At 36.3% G+C, this 16,464-nt stretch overlaps 2 protein-coding genes and 1 long non-coding RNA gene across 3 annotated transcripts; 1 reads left to right on the plus strand and 2 right to left on the minus strand.

The window, feature by feature from the left end:
• Positions 1 to 4,324: 4,324 nt before the first annotated feature.
• On the plus strand, positions 4,325 to 5,962 carry LOC120279445 (S-norcoclaurine synthase 1-like). The gene is made up of 4 exons (XM_039286380.1): positions 4,325 to 4,692; positions 4,825 to 5,072; positions 5,145 to 5,463; positions 5,550 to 5,962. Exons 1-4 carry the CDS (start codon positions 4,420 to 4,422, stop codon positions 5,793 to 5,795), a joined length of 1,086 nt encoding a protein of 361 aa, XP_039142314.1. The 5' UTR covers positions 4,325 to 4,419; the 3' UTR covers positions 5,796 to 5,962.
• A 3,415-nt stretch (positions 5,963 to 9,377) lies between these two features.
• Positions 9,378 to 11,130, minus strand: LOC120278875 (S-norcoclaurine synthase 1-like). Its single transcript, XM_039285623.1, has 4 exons — positions 10,754 to 11,130; positions 10,305 to 10,552; positions 9,908 to 10,226; positions 9,378 to 9,799 (listed from the first exon to the last, which is right to left on the minus strand). Exons 1-4 carry the CDS (start codon positions 11,021 to 11,023, stop codon positions 9,551 to 9,553), a joined length of 1,086 nt encoding a protein of 361 aa, XP_039141557.1. The 5' UTR covers positions 11,024 to 11,130; the 3' UTR covers positions 9,378 to 9,550.
• Positions 11,131 to 11,818: 688 nt separating this feature from the next.
• On the minus strand, positions 11,819 to 14,321 carry LOC120278924. Its single transcript, XR_005541792.1, has 2 exons — positions 14,123 to 14,321; positions 11,819 to 12,555 (listed from the first exon to the last, which is right to left on the minus strand). It is a non-coding gene; the product is annotated as an uncharacterized LOC120278924 (long non-coding RNA).
• Between the last annotated feature and the right edge of the window lie 2,143 nt (positions 14,322 to 16,464).

The following is a 16,464-nucleotide window of genomic DNA, read 5'->3' on the forward strand; positions in this document are numbered from 1 at the left end:
TGGATATTATTTATGAGTTATTTATTTTTTAAAAGTTTAAAATATACTGATGAGCAAATCATTAAGGAAAAAAAATTCAAAAAAAGTCTATTTTAAAAAATATATATATATATATAACTATATTATAAAAGGTAATTTTGTCTATTTACATACCATTTATATCATATCTTGTTGTCATCTGGTTCACTTCAAACATAAAATAAGATAACAAAATGATATTTAATGATTTATCCGGTGTGCATCAAACATATGATAGATATGAGCTTATCATGCCCATATTCTTTAATACTCCTATCCAGTCCTCATATCATATCCGTCTATATCATATCCTGTCCACCAAACGCACTCTAAGAACCCATTTGATGGATATGATAATAATGATAGAATATGATAGACTTTCATATCCTGCTACTATCATTTGTTTGGTATGCCAATAGGATATGATAGTCTTATCCTATTGGCCTACTTTATCCTACGGGTCATATGATAATGAATCATATGGGGGAGTTGATTGTGATCCTGCAAATGCAGGGGTTCATCAAGTAATACTCTATGAGCGACACAGGGTCGTATTCCACTGAGCTAAGGAGCTACCCTTACTTCCTTTTTACTCATTTGTTTGTCCTAAACTAGTAAAAGGGAGTAAAAATAACTAAAAGAAGAAGTCTACACACCGAGGCAAATGAATGAGAAATCAAAAGAAAAGAATGGTCGCAGATGCGGATTCCCTCGGGGCTACTAATGCTAGAAGAAACTGGGTTTGTTGGTGATTTTGGACCAAGAGATTCTTAAAGTAGGTAATCCGGAATCCCTTAGTGATTACCCCTAATCCCATACGAGTATTGGCTCAAAGTTTCTTCCGACCAAATCCTCCTATGATTACATTGGGATAAGGAATTCTCTAATTAGGGTCAAATGCACATCTAGGTTCATCCTTAATGGTTGGAGAGGTACCAAATACCCGAATCCCTCGGTGTATTAGTACATATATCCATTCCAAGCTAAGTGAGTATAATACAAGGGCGCATCCAGCACATCCAAGTACAATATAGGAATCGAACCACAGAATTCTTATGCAATTCATAACATCAAAGAACACAAAACTTAAAAACCACAAAATTAAACCACATGCGGATAAAGCAAACTAAGCATTGATACAAGCAAGTTCACCCCAAGGTTCGCCGGCGTCCGGTGACTTTGTGGTTTAGCCATCCATACAAACAAATACAAGGTTCAACATGATGAAAACAGCTAAACCACTAATAAATAAGACTATCTCGAAGATTTGAAGCCAAATGACGCTTTGGATCTCATGAAAAGCTTCCACGAACGCCGCAATGGGGGCGGCTTCCCTCATCATCTCCAAGCCTCTATAAGTGGGAATGAGGGTAGATCTTACCAAAGTATGCTTCTCCCATCGATTTCCTCTTCAAAAATGCCTTCAATCGCCTTCTTTCACCTCGGATCAATAGTTGGGGGAGGGAGGAACTTAAGAGAAGGATGATGAATTGCTCAAAAAGCACTAAAACCCCTTTTAAAAACTCTCTCGGGATGGCTTTACAGTCTGGTTCACGGGCGTGAAGGAGCCCGTGAAAACCTTGGGATATCTGCCGAAATTTTCATAAATTGCTACAAGGAAATGCTACAGTAACTACACATCCTTTAGCCGATTTGTGAGCGTCTTCACGGTTGTCAGGTTGCCCATCAACAAAACCCAAGACTTTGTCAGTTCCTTACTCCTTTATGCTACATTGTTGCTATAGTACCCGGAGCTCTAAAATGTCGTTTTCTTTCTCAATTGCGTCGTTAAGCTCACCTAGGCATCTTTGAGGCCTGTAACACGAATGACACCAATTACACCTTGAAATGGCATCGAATCATCAAAGAATATATTAATACTACAGAAATTATACATATAAATTAAAATACATACATTTAGGCGTTTATCAGGAGTCAGGACAGAAATATGTAGGATATGATATATATATATATACTTTTTGGCCTATTATTTGGTTTATCTCCCTTATCTAGGGTTTTATTGTATCTCTTCTTTTAATCTTTTAAACACGATGTTTGGGACAAGAAGCTTGTCAACAACTAGATATGACACTAATTTTACTATTTTAAGTAGGATTTTACGCATTTAAAGTGGTCAAAGAGTTTTTTTCCGTTGATCTCGTGCTTGAGCAGATTATTTTTCATCTAAATCTATTTTTTAATCATGTCATATTTTTAATTTCTCTAGTCTGATGATTTTTTTCAAATTAATTTTGATGTGATCTATTTATTTTCCATTAATGAGTTTATTACTCTAGTTTTATGCCATATTGATGACTTTGGGTATGATTTTCTCCAAGAAAATAGGTATTAACTATAATTTTTTTCAAGTTGGTGATATTGCAATCTATATATTAGTGGATATTATTTATAGGTTATTTATTTTTTAAAAGTATAAAATATACAGATAAGTAAATCATCAAGAAAAAAAATCCAAAAAAGTCTATAATTTTTAAAAATATATATATATATATATATAACTACATTATAAAGGGTAATTTTGTTTATTTACATACTATTCATATCATATCCTGTCATTATCCGGTTTACTTCAAACATAAAATAAGATGATAAAATGTTATCAAATAGTTTATCCTATGCGCATTAAACATATGATAGGAAATGAGCATATTATGCACATATCCTTTCTTACTTCTATCCAGTCCTTATATCATATCTATTTATATTCTATCATGTCCACTAAACTGACCCTAAAGAACATAGACCAACAAAGAAACAGTAGCTCAGCAACTACTCTTCCATAGCTCCTCCACAGCTACACTTCTACAGCTCTGTCACACCAGATGCTTCAACAAATAACTCCTCCATATGTCAATGCTAGCTCATAGCAACATCTCTTCTTCATCACTACCCAATACTTCACCACATAACAAAGAGTTAGGTGGAAATTAAAGAGTTAGGACAAAACCATGGAGAGGAAAAGAAAATCTGTATTGATGTTGAAGATTGTGTCCGAGTTAGGAATGACAACTGACCACTCAATCAAAGGGTCTTTAGTTTAGTCATACCGGTTCTATTGCAAAAATTGTCTTATTAGGTCTTTTATTGTTCAGGGTTTGAAAAGCACCAGACACAATGATGTCAAAAAATATCTCCAACCAGGGGAGTGGGTTTACAGTCAAAACTCTACGTCGGCAAAGTGAGTGCACATAAGGCGGACTATTAATATTCGATGGTGCGTATGCCCCTAACACATGACTTGTCTATATTGTCAAAAATAAATAAATAAATAAATAAATAAAATTGAACACTTACGTGAGTCTCGTTCTTATTGTGTAATGAATACGGGCTAGAATTGCAGAAAATCAAGCATTCACTGTCAATCAGATTTCACGAAACAACTCAGTTCACTAAATAGCTGAGAATTTCTAGATCTGTTACTATTTCAAGCCATTCATCAACACTCACAAGCCTTAACAACAATTACAGTAACTAGTGAAATTCATCAAGTGACAGCAATTGAATAGTATCAAATTCAGGAATTAAAATGCAGAATTTAACAAGGTTTAAGTGACGAGAACAATCTCACCGAACCCACTATTGAGTGAAATTGACTGAAGAACAAGAAATCCAAGAAAACCCAAGATCCATTGAAAGACCTTGCCTCCCTGCTCCCAATACCATGAGAGAAACCAGGGCCTCAATTTCCAATTTCCGGAATACCCTTTCCCTACTCCTCCCCAGCTCTTATATTCTGTTTTACCACTGGTATAATGTACTCGCGTAACCGCGAACTTATCCTCCTCTCTCGACTTCCTCTTCGACACATGGTACCCTCATTGTTTTCTTTCCATTGCTTCATTGCTTCTTTTTCTTTTTCCAAAACTGATCCGCCCACGTGTTGATCTGCCATTGTTGTTCCTCTCCACTGAGTCCTTTCTCCTTTGGGCTCGTGCTCACCACACGCCCCCTGATTAATTGACCCTTTGTTAACCAATTGAACTGGTAGTGTAACATATTGTTTATTTTTTTTAGAGCTTCAAAGTCATTGGACAACAATATATATCCGATAATGTGTTTATTTGTTTGATTGTGAAAACCTTAGCATCAAGGTTAAATAAATACGGAAAAACTGTAAGTAAATTAGTATAAATCGCTTGTCTTCAAGACCTTAGCATAATGATTCAATTATAAAAACAGAATTCATAATTAATTGCAGGAATTGACATCTAACCAATCTGATGGCTTAATTGCAATATAAAACGTACTAATTATTAAAATGTGCCGTCACAGTTGACATATTTGATAATAACTTATAAAACAAAAATATCATGTAGTAAGGCATTGCTGAAAAGTTTTCTCTGAAGGTGCGTTGCAGGTGGCTGATAGCACTTTGGAGTGATGGCAGAAACAGCAAATGATAATTTGAACTTGAAGAACACAGGAGGATCTCTTCCTGTGCCGAATGTTCAATCACTTGCTGCTTCAAAGGAATTCACTGAGATTCCAGGAAGGTATGTTAGGCCTGAGATCAATGACAGTCCTGTTCTGGATAGTGTTGCCAAACATGGTGATATTCCAATCATAGATTTGAGTAGACTTGATCATCTTCAGCATTCCAATGATGAGATCCTAAAACTCAGTTTGGCTTGTGAAGACTGGGGATTCTTCCAGGTAAGTATCTTTAACTAGATCTAAATTCTAACACATGATGAACATTTGGTGATACGTTTCGGCAGGTCGAATGACACTGATATGTGTTCATAAAGAAATAAAATTCAGTATTCTCAAATTGTTTTTCTGCAGGTCATTAACCATGGAGTTCCTGATGAAGTGATGGAGAAAGTGAAGGTTGTGATCAAAGAGTTCTTTCAGTTACCTTTAGAGGAGAAGAAAGCTTATAAACAACTTCCAGGCACTGTAGAAGGCTATGGCCAAGTCTTTGTTGTATCAGAGGAACAGAAATTAGACTGGGGAGACATGTACTTTCTTTCCACTGAACCAGTCTCTGGGAGGAACTTGAAACTCTGGGCTACAAATCCACCCACATTCAAGTGAATTTCTTCAGATTCTTAGTACCTAATTATTATGTCTTATATATTTATATCATGCAATTCAAATTTCAGGGATGCATTGGAGCAATACACACAAGAAATTCGAAGAGTTGCAAACATTCTGTTGGAGTCTATTGAGAAGAGTTTGAAACTCGATAAATTCTTCAGCATGTTTGAAAGTGGAGTGCAATCTGTAAGGATTAACTATTACCCTCCATGTCCTCAAGCAAGCAAGGTGCTGGGACTATCCCCACACTCTGATGCTGTAGGTCTAACAGTGCTACTTCAAGTGAATGAAGCTCAAGGATTGCAGATAAAAAAGAATGGCGCTTGGCTTCCAATCAAACCACTCCCTGGTGCTTTCATTGTCAACATTGGAGATATCATTGAGGTAAAACTTAGCTCTCAATCAAAATTTTATATCTACTTTTGTCCATAAGAGCCGAATGTAAATATCTCTCACTGCTTATCTGAAAGATAATGAGCAATGGGAAATACAAGAGCATTGAACACAGAGCTATAGTAAACACAGACCGAGAACGCATGTCGATCGCTACATTTCATAGCCCGAGAGCAGATGCACAAGTAGGACCACTTCCAGCGGCAGTAGAGAAAAACAAGCCACATTACAAGACTATTAGTTTCCAGGATTATGTCAGGATGCTCTTTTCTTTCAAACTTGAAGGGAAGAACATCTTGGATCATATGAAACTAGAGGCTTAATTACCTCTGGTGTTTCGTTAAGCACATATTTTATTTGATGCAAATAAAATACTGCAATGCTATCTTTTGCATTAAATAATTGCTGAATTTCTTCAGTCTTGCAATCCAAACTGGTTGTCTTCAGGCTTTATATCTAAAGTGATTGGTTTTTTGTTTTCCATTCTAAACATTGTCATAAGCAAACCATTTTGCCTCAGATTCATTGAGATATATTTCACCAAGTTCATTGTATGCTCAAAAAGATGAGCTATTTGTAGCTTTACATTTTGTTCTTCACATTAATGTTCTCAAAGTAACTGCATTTTTTCTGCACTTCAAACATCCTGTCCAGGTAATTTGCATGTTCCTTAATTCTACCCTACAACTTGTTCTGGAAGTGTAGAACTAGAACAAAGAGATTAAATGCATCAATTAGATAATAGGAAGTGCTTGACAGTGTAAATTAGAGGATTAGAGTTCATGTGTTTAACCTCTAATTGTTCATATAAGTTCTTCTGTACATTGAGTTGCAGACGAAGTTCTCCCGAAATATGAAGTCTGCCATTTCTTGGTCACCAAAGTCAGACTAATCATAAGAAAAGTATAACCAATGAAGATATCATTGAAGTAAAAAGCTGAACTCTGAAAATAAACAACATTATATGTATGTATACATTTGTTGATTACTGCTAAAGATAATGATTTTTCACGCTCCCTCTACGTATATATCTATCAGATAATGAGCAACGGAAAATACAAGAGCATCAAGCACAGGGTTATTGTAAATTCTGATCAAGAACGCTTGTCGATAGCTACAAGACTGTTAGCTCAGAGGATTATTTCAGAATGCTCTTTCTTACAAACTTGAAGAAAAAAAAATTTTGGATTTTATGAAACAAAAGGTTTAATCACCTCTGATGCATGTTTTACTCTGTTATTACTTAAGATAATGAAAACATAACATACAACAATATAAAATTTGCTATGTTGCTTTGTTCTTGTACTCCTTATCAGACTTTATATCACATAATTGATTATTTTTAGTTCCGAAAATCTGTGTGCTTGCATCATTGATAATATGATTGTTGATGAAGCAATTGCAACTTCATTTCTGTACTTCAAACATCGATGAGACTTGCATATATTACTTGATTCTGCTCCGCAACTTCTTTCTGAACTCTAAAGTTAGGGGCATTACATACATACATATGTATATAAGTGTATAAATTACGAAAACAAATTGGTCCAATGCCTAATTTAGGAGTTTTCTTGCTAATAACCACTTTTTCTAGCCTTTCATCATGCTTGGGTTTCTAGAGATTTGTCTACCATGGTTAGAATGAAAAATATGAAATCAGTGGTCTTTGTGCAAATACACTCCTCATCCTCTTTTGCAAGCTCTGTAGAAGAGGACGGCAACGATATGAATTGATCATTGTTGCATTGTTTGGTGTACCACCACCAAGTATTGCTCAAATAAGCTTTTAGCAAAATAACAGTGACATCCTCTGTTATTTTATTGAGACTGTTGAGTTCGCTTCTCAAGCCACATCCACCCAAAAAAATAATAATAATAATAATAATAATAATAATAATAACATATGAATGATTTTGGTTACAGTAGAGATTGGCATAGAATCAAGAATGCACTTGTTACACAATAGATAAATATTCCACATTTTGGGTGTTGAGAAGAGATCCAAGTTTTTTTTAAGTGGTGCGTGGAGATAGAGTCTCCATGTATCCCGTAGGGCATAGGCTGCCTAGAAACATAGGGAAATGAGTAGTTCCCCACCAGAGACCAAAGTGAAGCCAAACATGCAGAACCTCCTTAATCCTTATGCATATATATTGCATTAAATAAAATAAATATTTTAATTGTATAACTTTATTAAATATTTTCCCTGTGTAAATATAAAAATAAATATCATGGAAAAAAATGTTTTTTTTTTTCAAAATGAATGACAAAGACCGCTAGAAAGACAGGGGTGTGCATAAGCTTTGATAGAGCAAGTAGGGGTGGAGTCCACATACATTGATACTGAGACCATTCACACATAATTATTATTCACATTCTTAAAAAATATACCCTCATCTGTAATTTAAACTTTCACTACTTGTTAAAAATTTTAAGGGGATCCGACTACAAATAGATAACTTGATCATTGGGTGGAGAAAAATGCATTAAGCACTACCTTGACTTCCCCATGCACTAACTAGCAACCATGAGAAAAAAATTTCTAATATATATATATATATATATATTTACAAGAGAAACAGACAGTCCAAAGACCCTGCTAAAGGGTGTGCACAAGTCTCGATGGAGCAAGTGGGGTGGGGCCCGTGCACATATGGGCACTGGGACCACCCACACATAACCACCGCTTATATCTCCCAAAAAATGTGTTTTTCAGCTGAAAATCAAACTCTTAGCATTCGGTAAAGAGTTTTATTGGTGACCCGTATACTAATAGATGATTTGATTGTTGGCAAAATTTCTAATATTTTTATAGAGAGGTAAGTATCATTGGTGGCCACAAATATTTCGTAAATATAACGTTGTGTACATACGTTTTATAACGATGTGCGTAAACTTGTCTGCAGTCACGCTCGTGGCACGATTTTATGTTTGGGGGTTGTTTACGCAAAGGTCTTGAGGTGGCGTCTACGTGGATGGGCTCATAATTTGGCCCGCCTCAAGACTTTCACTGAAAGCAACCCCTGCAACAATCTGAGTCGTGAGTGTGATCGAGACAGTTTCGCTAGCACATCGTTATAAACATGATGTCGTGGCGTTATCTTATGAAAATATTTGTGGCGCGCTCATCTTTACCCGTTGATTGGGAGAGAGGTGAATGATGTGAATACCATTTAAATATCCATGTCATCCCCCATAGTGAATTCAAAGGATGAATAGTGCTACTCTCATTCAAATTCCTGCCACAAAAGTAAATAAATGAGACCCAAGATATTCCCATCCTTGTAAACCATTGACAAATCACATGTTGCAATTTTAAAAATATTGATGGCATAATATTCAATTCCATGTGTGGTGACCGCTGACCCCCTTGCTAATCAGCTGAGACACCACTTTTCCAGAGATTGGGACAATTATTTGTCCTTTGATATCACTCACATTAATGTAATTTTTCTTTTTGTTTTTATATTTGTTTGTCGTGTATATATATATATTTATAAACTTATGATTAAAAAAAAACATGTGCTTTTTAACTATATAAACTTATGATTAAAAAGAACATGTGATTGTTAGTTAAAAAGGGTGATTAATTTTATAGGATTTACTACTGTATATCACTATAGAAATATTATAATAGCATTATTTATTTAATGTTCATTAGTCTCTTGTAATATGATATTATTTTTTTAAAAATTATATAGCAGAAAATTTATTAGCACAGTTTGATTTTTGAAATTATTTTAATTTTTTTTTAAATAAAAATAAAAATACTTGACAAACAAATTAATAAATCACATCCTCTTTATAGTGCATAATTACTTAATTATGAAGATGTAAGCATATTTAATGTAGAAAACGCAAATAATAAGCCATTTAACCACGGCAAACAGAGGCTCAAAATAATTAACAAAGCATTGCATTTAGCAGCAATTACATCTCAGCATCTTTTATTAGCATTAGGCAAAGTAATAAGTTCCATAAAAGAAACATAAAGTACTACATCACAGCAAGTTTTATTTTTTGCATCAGACAAAGTAATTAAGTAAAGACATAGTAATTAAGCATAACATCTGATTAATTAAGCAGGTGATAGTTTCATGTGATCCAATATGTTTTTCCCTTCAAGTTTGAAGGAAAAGAGCATTTTAATATACTCCTCCATGCTAGCAGACTTATAGCGTGCTTCATTTTTCTCCAATATCTCTGGCAATGGTCCTACACGTCCTTTAACTCCAGGACTAAAGAAAGTTGCTAATGACAACCGTTCTCTCTCTGTATCAACAACAGCCCTGTGTTCAATGCTCTTGTATTTTCCATTGCTCATTATCTGTCACACAAACAATGAAAAACCATCATTAATTAACTTTAATGATTATTGACACAAATATATATATATATATATACTAAGAGAGAAAATTATTATTATTATTATTACTTCAATGATATCTCCAACGTTGACAATGAAAGCACCAGGGATAGGTTTGATTGGGTACCAAGCACCATCCTTTCTTATCTGCAGTCCTTGAACATCATTCACTTGGAGGAGCACAGTTAGACTAACAGCATCAGAGTGTGGGGATATGCCCAGGACTTTGCTGGCTTGAGGACATGGAGGGTAGTAGTTAACTCTTATAGCTTGAAGGCCATCTTTGTGATTGTCCATGAGAGTAGAGAGTTTCAAACTCTTCTGCACTGATTCTAACAAAAAGGTTCCCACTTTCTGCAGTTCTTCACAGTACTCATGCAATGCATCTCTGAAATTTAATTTGTTATAATCTATATTCACTTGAGCAGTATTAATGTTTCAAAACTAAGAATTTGAAGAAGTTTACCTGAAAGTGGGTGGATTTGTAGGCCAGAGTTTCATGTTCCTCCCAGCAACTGGTCTAGTAGAAAGGAAGTACATGTCCCCCCAATCCAGTTTCTGTTCCTCTGAGATGACAAAAGTTTGGCCATAACCTTCAACAGTGCCTGGACGTTGTGCATATACTTTCTTCTCCTCCAAAGGCAAACTGAAGAAGTTAGTGATGGCACCCCTTATCTTGTTAATCACTTCATCAGGAACTCCATGATTAATGAGCTGCAGATAAACATACAGTTTTAGAATATATACTGAATCCTATTTCCTTATGAACACATATCTACTCAAATCTATAATTACAATTGTTACATGCATGCCTAATTCAACCAAAAAAAAAAAAGGTTATGTTAAGAAGTTTAGAAAAAACTCAAAACTTATAAAGCTATGTAAGACTGTTAGTAACTGTAATTAGAATATCACCATAAAGAATCCCCAGTCTTCACATGCTGCTCCAAGCTTTGTTATCTCTTCCTCAGAGTCCTGATAAAGTCTACTCAAATCTATGATTGGAAAGTCACCAGGACCAGCAGCACCATTCTGAACAACGCTCTCACTCATCTCAGGTCTGACATACTTCTCTGGGATCTCAGTGCAGTTCTTTGAAGAGTCTGAGATCGCTTGAACGTTCGGCACCGGAAGAGATCCTCCGGTGTTCATCAAGTTCAAATTTCCATCTCCTTCTTCCCCCATCTCTCTGAAGTACTACAAATCACCTGCAATGCACTTTCAAAGAGAGCTTTTGTCTGATAATCTATAGATTGGCACACCTTCAGAGAACTTGTCTTCTCTCTATATATATAAGCTTCATCACTGAATTCCATTACCAATTTTGTCAACATTGATGACATATTTTGAGGAAAAATATGTTATTTTATTACAAATTTATATTCACTTGAGATGGTAGTTGGTAGATATTATCATTGACAGCTTAAATTTTTACTACTTTAAGACTATCGAAATTGCTGGGCAAGTCTTCACAGTCACTCAGTGAGATAAATACATTGAAGTCTGTGATGTATAATGTGTCACGTTAGTCTAACAATTTCATGGAACTCAACTTCCAAATTAACAATGAGATTAGCCAAATTATATTGCTTGATTGCTGTTCTGACGTTTCTAACTTTCCTTCTGTATCAGGCCAAGAAAATTCTTGCTTGTTTAATTCGTCAAGGTAATTATTATAAATAAAAATGGCATTAGCAGAAAAGGATTTGGTTTCAAGAAAATTGCATCCTTGTAATACTTTTCAGAATCCGAAAGTAATTAAAACAATAAAAAAGACAATGTGCTGAATTCCAACTTTGATTTGAAAATTGTTTCACAGCCGCTGCTCTTACTTTTCCAACTTGCTTCGTTATCAAAACGCCAGTTTCTGAAGGTTACCTCAATCACCCATAAAGAAACTAGAAAACAGAAAATTATAATCAAAGATAACATTATTGCACAAAAGGATTTGACAAAATATATAAGCACCTCATCATCCAATTGATAAAAGTGGATAAACACCTCATCATCCAATTGTAGATTTTTTTTTTTTTCTTTTGACAAAGGTGACAATGGTCGACCCACAATAGAGTGTCAAGGGACTGATAGATACGGAAGTGCATTAGTTACGGTGGCTTAACGACCCATAGAGATTTTATAATTCGATTAGACGTCACATGGGGCAATTAGATACCTACCATGCGCACACCCAGAAAATATTTCAAGAACCAAACCAAGTTAATAAATCCCCCTGCCTTACAACCCTGGAGGGGAGTGAAACGATATCCTCCTACAAGGGACCCTATGAACAATGAACGAACAGTAGCACTATATTATTTTATATAGTATCTTCAGTATATACACAGTACTGCAACAGTACTGTCAACCCAGGAATTCGATCCTGGGTCAGCCCATTCACTATCCAAGTAACATACCACTTGTAATTTATCCATATTTCTCCCAAAGACAAAATAGATTAAAAATAAGTAACATTGGATTCAGACCAATTGCATACATACAATACTTTTCAGTATGAAAAGATGAACAAAACAGACAGAAAGATTGATGGCAACGTGTTGAATTCAGACTTTTATTTTGAAAATGGTTGCACACTGAAGTCCAACTTTCATGTCAAAAATTATGGCACAAATTTGGCTCTTACATTTCCAAGTTCTTTCGAGAATGTAGATATTTCTTTGCTTGTTTGCCATACTTGCCTTACAATACTTTTCAAAATCCTAAGAAGATAAGAATAACAAAGCAAATTAAAGGAGTAAACAATTGATGATCGATTTCAACTATTTGAATTGATTGTTAATGTGCTGAAACTCATTCACATCATTTTCTGCTAACAGATACAGTTTGATTAAACAAACCATTTATATTATTTAATCATTATTCAAAGATTTTGACTATTAAACTCTTAAATACAACAACAACAAGTATGTGATATGATGCTCTATGATGAGCATGTTTCAATTTCTTTAAGATCATAGTTAATGAATTAACACAACAAATAGTTAATTTTGATTATCTCAGTCATTGGTGTACTGCTTCACAAGCAAATACAAATAAATATGGCACTAATAACTGTCATTACGGTCTGAAGAACTGAATTTCTGTTTATTTTCAGGGAAGCTACGTACACAATAGGATGCTGTGATTTTAAGTAGAAAAGCAAAACTTACAATATTGCCATATTTAGAATTGACTTATGTTTTAGAATATCCATCAATTGATAAATACCTTAATTTTGATTGTACGATATCGTGAATTAGTTAACATTGAGTGAGTATAATATTTCTTTTTTTGGATTTTAGCAACTCCTGATGACAAAAGACAAAAGTTATAGACTTCTGCTTTATTTATTTTATTTTTTTTTTTTTGCAAACATACATCAATGAATTGAGTAATAATTGTTGGGATTGAACCAATTCATCAATTTGGGTTCCTCCTCATGTGTGGCCCACATGATCAAATTAATAGCTAGTTCTTCTCATTTACTTAACCTTTCTTGTAAAAGGTAGATAAAAGGATTGGTTCAATTAATTTGGAGAGGGTAAAAGACCAAAAGGAAGAAGGAAAAGCTTTGGTGGCTTTCTCCAATCCTCTTGTTAAGTAAGAAGTGTAGCCAAGGTTGAGGGTGTTCTTCTAGTGATTTTGTTCCTACTTCTTTGTATTGAATTATTTGTGGTGAATCATTATGCAACCCAATACAATTTCTTATTTGCATAGTTAATTAGTTCGATGAGATTACAACAATCGATGAATAAGTAGGCAAGTGGCAACTTCTTCACGCATGCATGTTTTGTGATAACTTGGCTCAACCTATACAAGGAATTGTCCATTTTGACATATTCAATACCAAACCTCAAAGTTTTACCCTATAAAAAATGCATTTGCAATATCACAATTCTAATTCAGATTGTGTTTAGAATTTTTTATAGTGACATAACCTATATGGTCCCGCATTGAATAGAGAAGAGAAAGATCTTGTGGCCATTTGTCACCCTATAGTCAAAAAAAAATAAAAATAAAAATCATGTTTATATGTATGATTTGGACTTAAACATGTGAGGTTTCTTATATAAAACCAAACCATGGGCTTCGTACAAGGTTTTCCAAGGAATTGGTGATGCTTTTGTTGACAATACAAGGCACAATGGAATAGTAAAGGAATAGATGCATAGTTAACTCTTTTAATTTGTGAGTGCACAAAACACACAGATTTCCAAATTTAGATTTTGCATATTGTCATAGATAAAGACTAATTACCATGCATAAGCAGCCAAATAAAAATTTAACCTGAGGAGCCACTTTAATCCTTCATTTAGCAATCCAGTCAACCCAAGCAGGGGCCACCTCTGTAGCACCTCGGCTAGGGTTTGATTTCTCACTGAGCTCAATGAAAAGCTATGGAATAATCAGGAAAGAGAAATAAGAAGATGAGGAAAAGGGTGAAAAGAAGGGAGGAGAGGAAAGAGAGAGAAAAGAGGAGAAAGGAGACGAATGATAGGCTGCCTGCCCACTCATCCTCTCATTTGATATTTATATTCTTTTTGAAAATAACAACCTTCATACAAAGTGCCTTGAGCATCACGCTACACCAAACTACAGGTTAAGGTTAACAATCCTTGATATGACCCATTGATTACGAGGTAATCTCCTCATAATCCTCCCACTATAAAATCATCAAACCGCGTGCCAGGTGTTGTTTTCCTATTGCTTCTCCTCAGACCGCTAGTATCTTGACTATTGACCTCTTCTTTTTGACCCTTGACCGCTACAATTGATGTCCCTTCGGAATTTGACTTGTCCTCAAGTTGAAAACAAGGAAAATTCTGGTGAAGCTCTTGCTCAGTCTCCTAAGTTGCATCCACAGCGGACTGGTTCTCCCATTGAACCAGAAATTGTTTAACTGGCTGACCTTGCAGTAACACCAAACGGGAACGGAGGACCTCTACTGGTTGGAAGACGGGGTGATTGGCCTTGAATTCCCATGGAAGGGGCAGCTCTTGGATGGAAGGATCCCTCCGCCAAAGTTTGAGCTTGGAAATGTGAAAGACATTGTGCAGCTGAGCCGTATCTGGGAGCTCTAGGCGGTAAGCCACCTCCCCTATCCGTTCCAGGATTTTGAAGGGCCCAAAGAACCTCTTCGAAAGTTTGTGAGAGGGTTGACGTGTGAGGGACCGTTGTCGATACGGTTGCAGTTTCACAAAGACCCAGTCGTCAACCTCGAAGGAAGCATCTGTGCGCTTTCTATCAGCGTGGTTCTTCATACGCTGTTGTGCTCGACTGAGATTATCCCGGAGTGTGGCCAGAATTCATGTCCGATCAGAAAGTAAGTTGTGAACTTCCTCCACAGCAGTGTCGGACCCCACATAGTCAAGTAAGGTTGGAGGTGCCCGCTCGTACACCGCTTCAAACGGTGACATCTGGATTGCTGAGTGCCAAGATGTGTTATAATGCCACTCCGCCCAAGCCAGGAAGTGATACCATTGCTTCGGGTGTTTGCCGGCAAAGCAACGTAGATAGTCCTCCAAGTACCGGTTAAGGATCTCCGTTTGCCCATCCGTTTGAGGGTGATATGCGCTACTCATCGACAATTGAGTGCCCTGCAAACGGAACAATTCTCTCCAGAATTGGCTCATAAACAATGGATCTCTATCCGAAATAAGTGAAACTGGAACCCCGTGTAAGCGAATAACATCTTTGATAAATATTTCAGCAACTTGAGCATCAGTGAATTGGGAAGGCAATGCAGAGAAGTGGGCCTGTTTGGACAGTCGGTCCACCACCACCACCAGTATAACTGTTTTGCCAGCTGAATTTGGAAGATGAGTGATGAAGTCCAGCGATAGCGATTCCCAGATTTTTCCCAGAATCGGCAGAGGTTGTAACAGGCCCTGCGGAGCCCTGTTAAATGGTTTCACAGCTTGACACATCCTGCAAGAAGCCACAAACTCCTTGACCTGTTGCTTGAGGGTAGGCCAGAAAAAAGTTGCAGCAATCCGATGATAGGTCCTACGGACACCTGTGTGCCCCCCTACAGGTGTATTATGGAACTCAGAAATTAACAGTTGTTGTAATGGACCGTTGGAAGGTACCATGATACGTCCCTTGAAGAGAATGATGTGATCCCTGATAGAATAGTTTGAGTATTGAGAAGGATTTTGTTGAATACCCTCGAATAAGGATTTCAATGTACGATCATCCTTGTAAGCACGTTGTAATGCTTGCCATATCACTGGAAGAGGTTGAGTAACAGCGAGGGCCGTTAGTTGAGGTGTCTCATTCTCATGGAGTCTGGATAATGCATCCGCTGGCCTATTAGTTGCTGCAGATTTGTATACAATGTCAAAGTCGAAACCCAAGAGTTTTGTGAGCCACCGATGTTGGTCGGGGGTCTGAATGCTTTGGTGTAATAGAGAGCGGAGGCTCTGATGATCTGTATAGATGATGAAGCGGCTGCCCAACAGATACTGACGCCAACGCCGGACTGCTTCAGTGAGGGCATACATCTCACGGACGTAGGCGGATGATGCCCGAAGCCGAGGGGTGAGTGCCTTACTAAAGTATGCAATCGGATGTTGATCTTGCAACAAGATCACCCCAATGCCGGTTGAGGAAGCATCAGTTTGAATTTC

The sequence above is a fragment of the Dioscorea cayenensis genome, chromosome 16, assembly GCF_009730915.1.
Source record: "Dioscorea cayenensis subsp. rotundata cultivar TDr96_F1 chromosome 16, TDr96_F1_v2_PseudoChromosome.rev07_lg8_w22 25.fasta, whole genome shotgun sequence".
Classification (NCBI taxonomy): domain Eukaryota; kingdom Viridiplantae; phylum Streptophyta; class Magnoliopsida; order Dioscoreales; family Dioscoreaceae; genus Dioscorea; species Dioscorea cayenensis.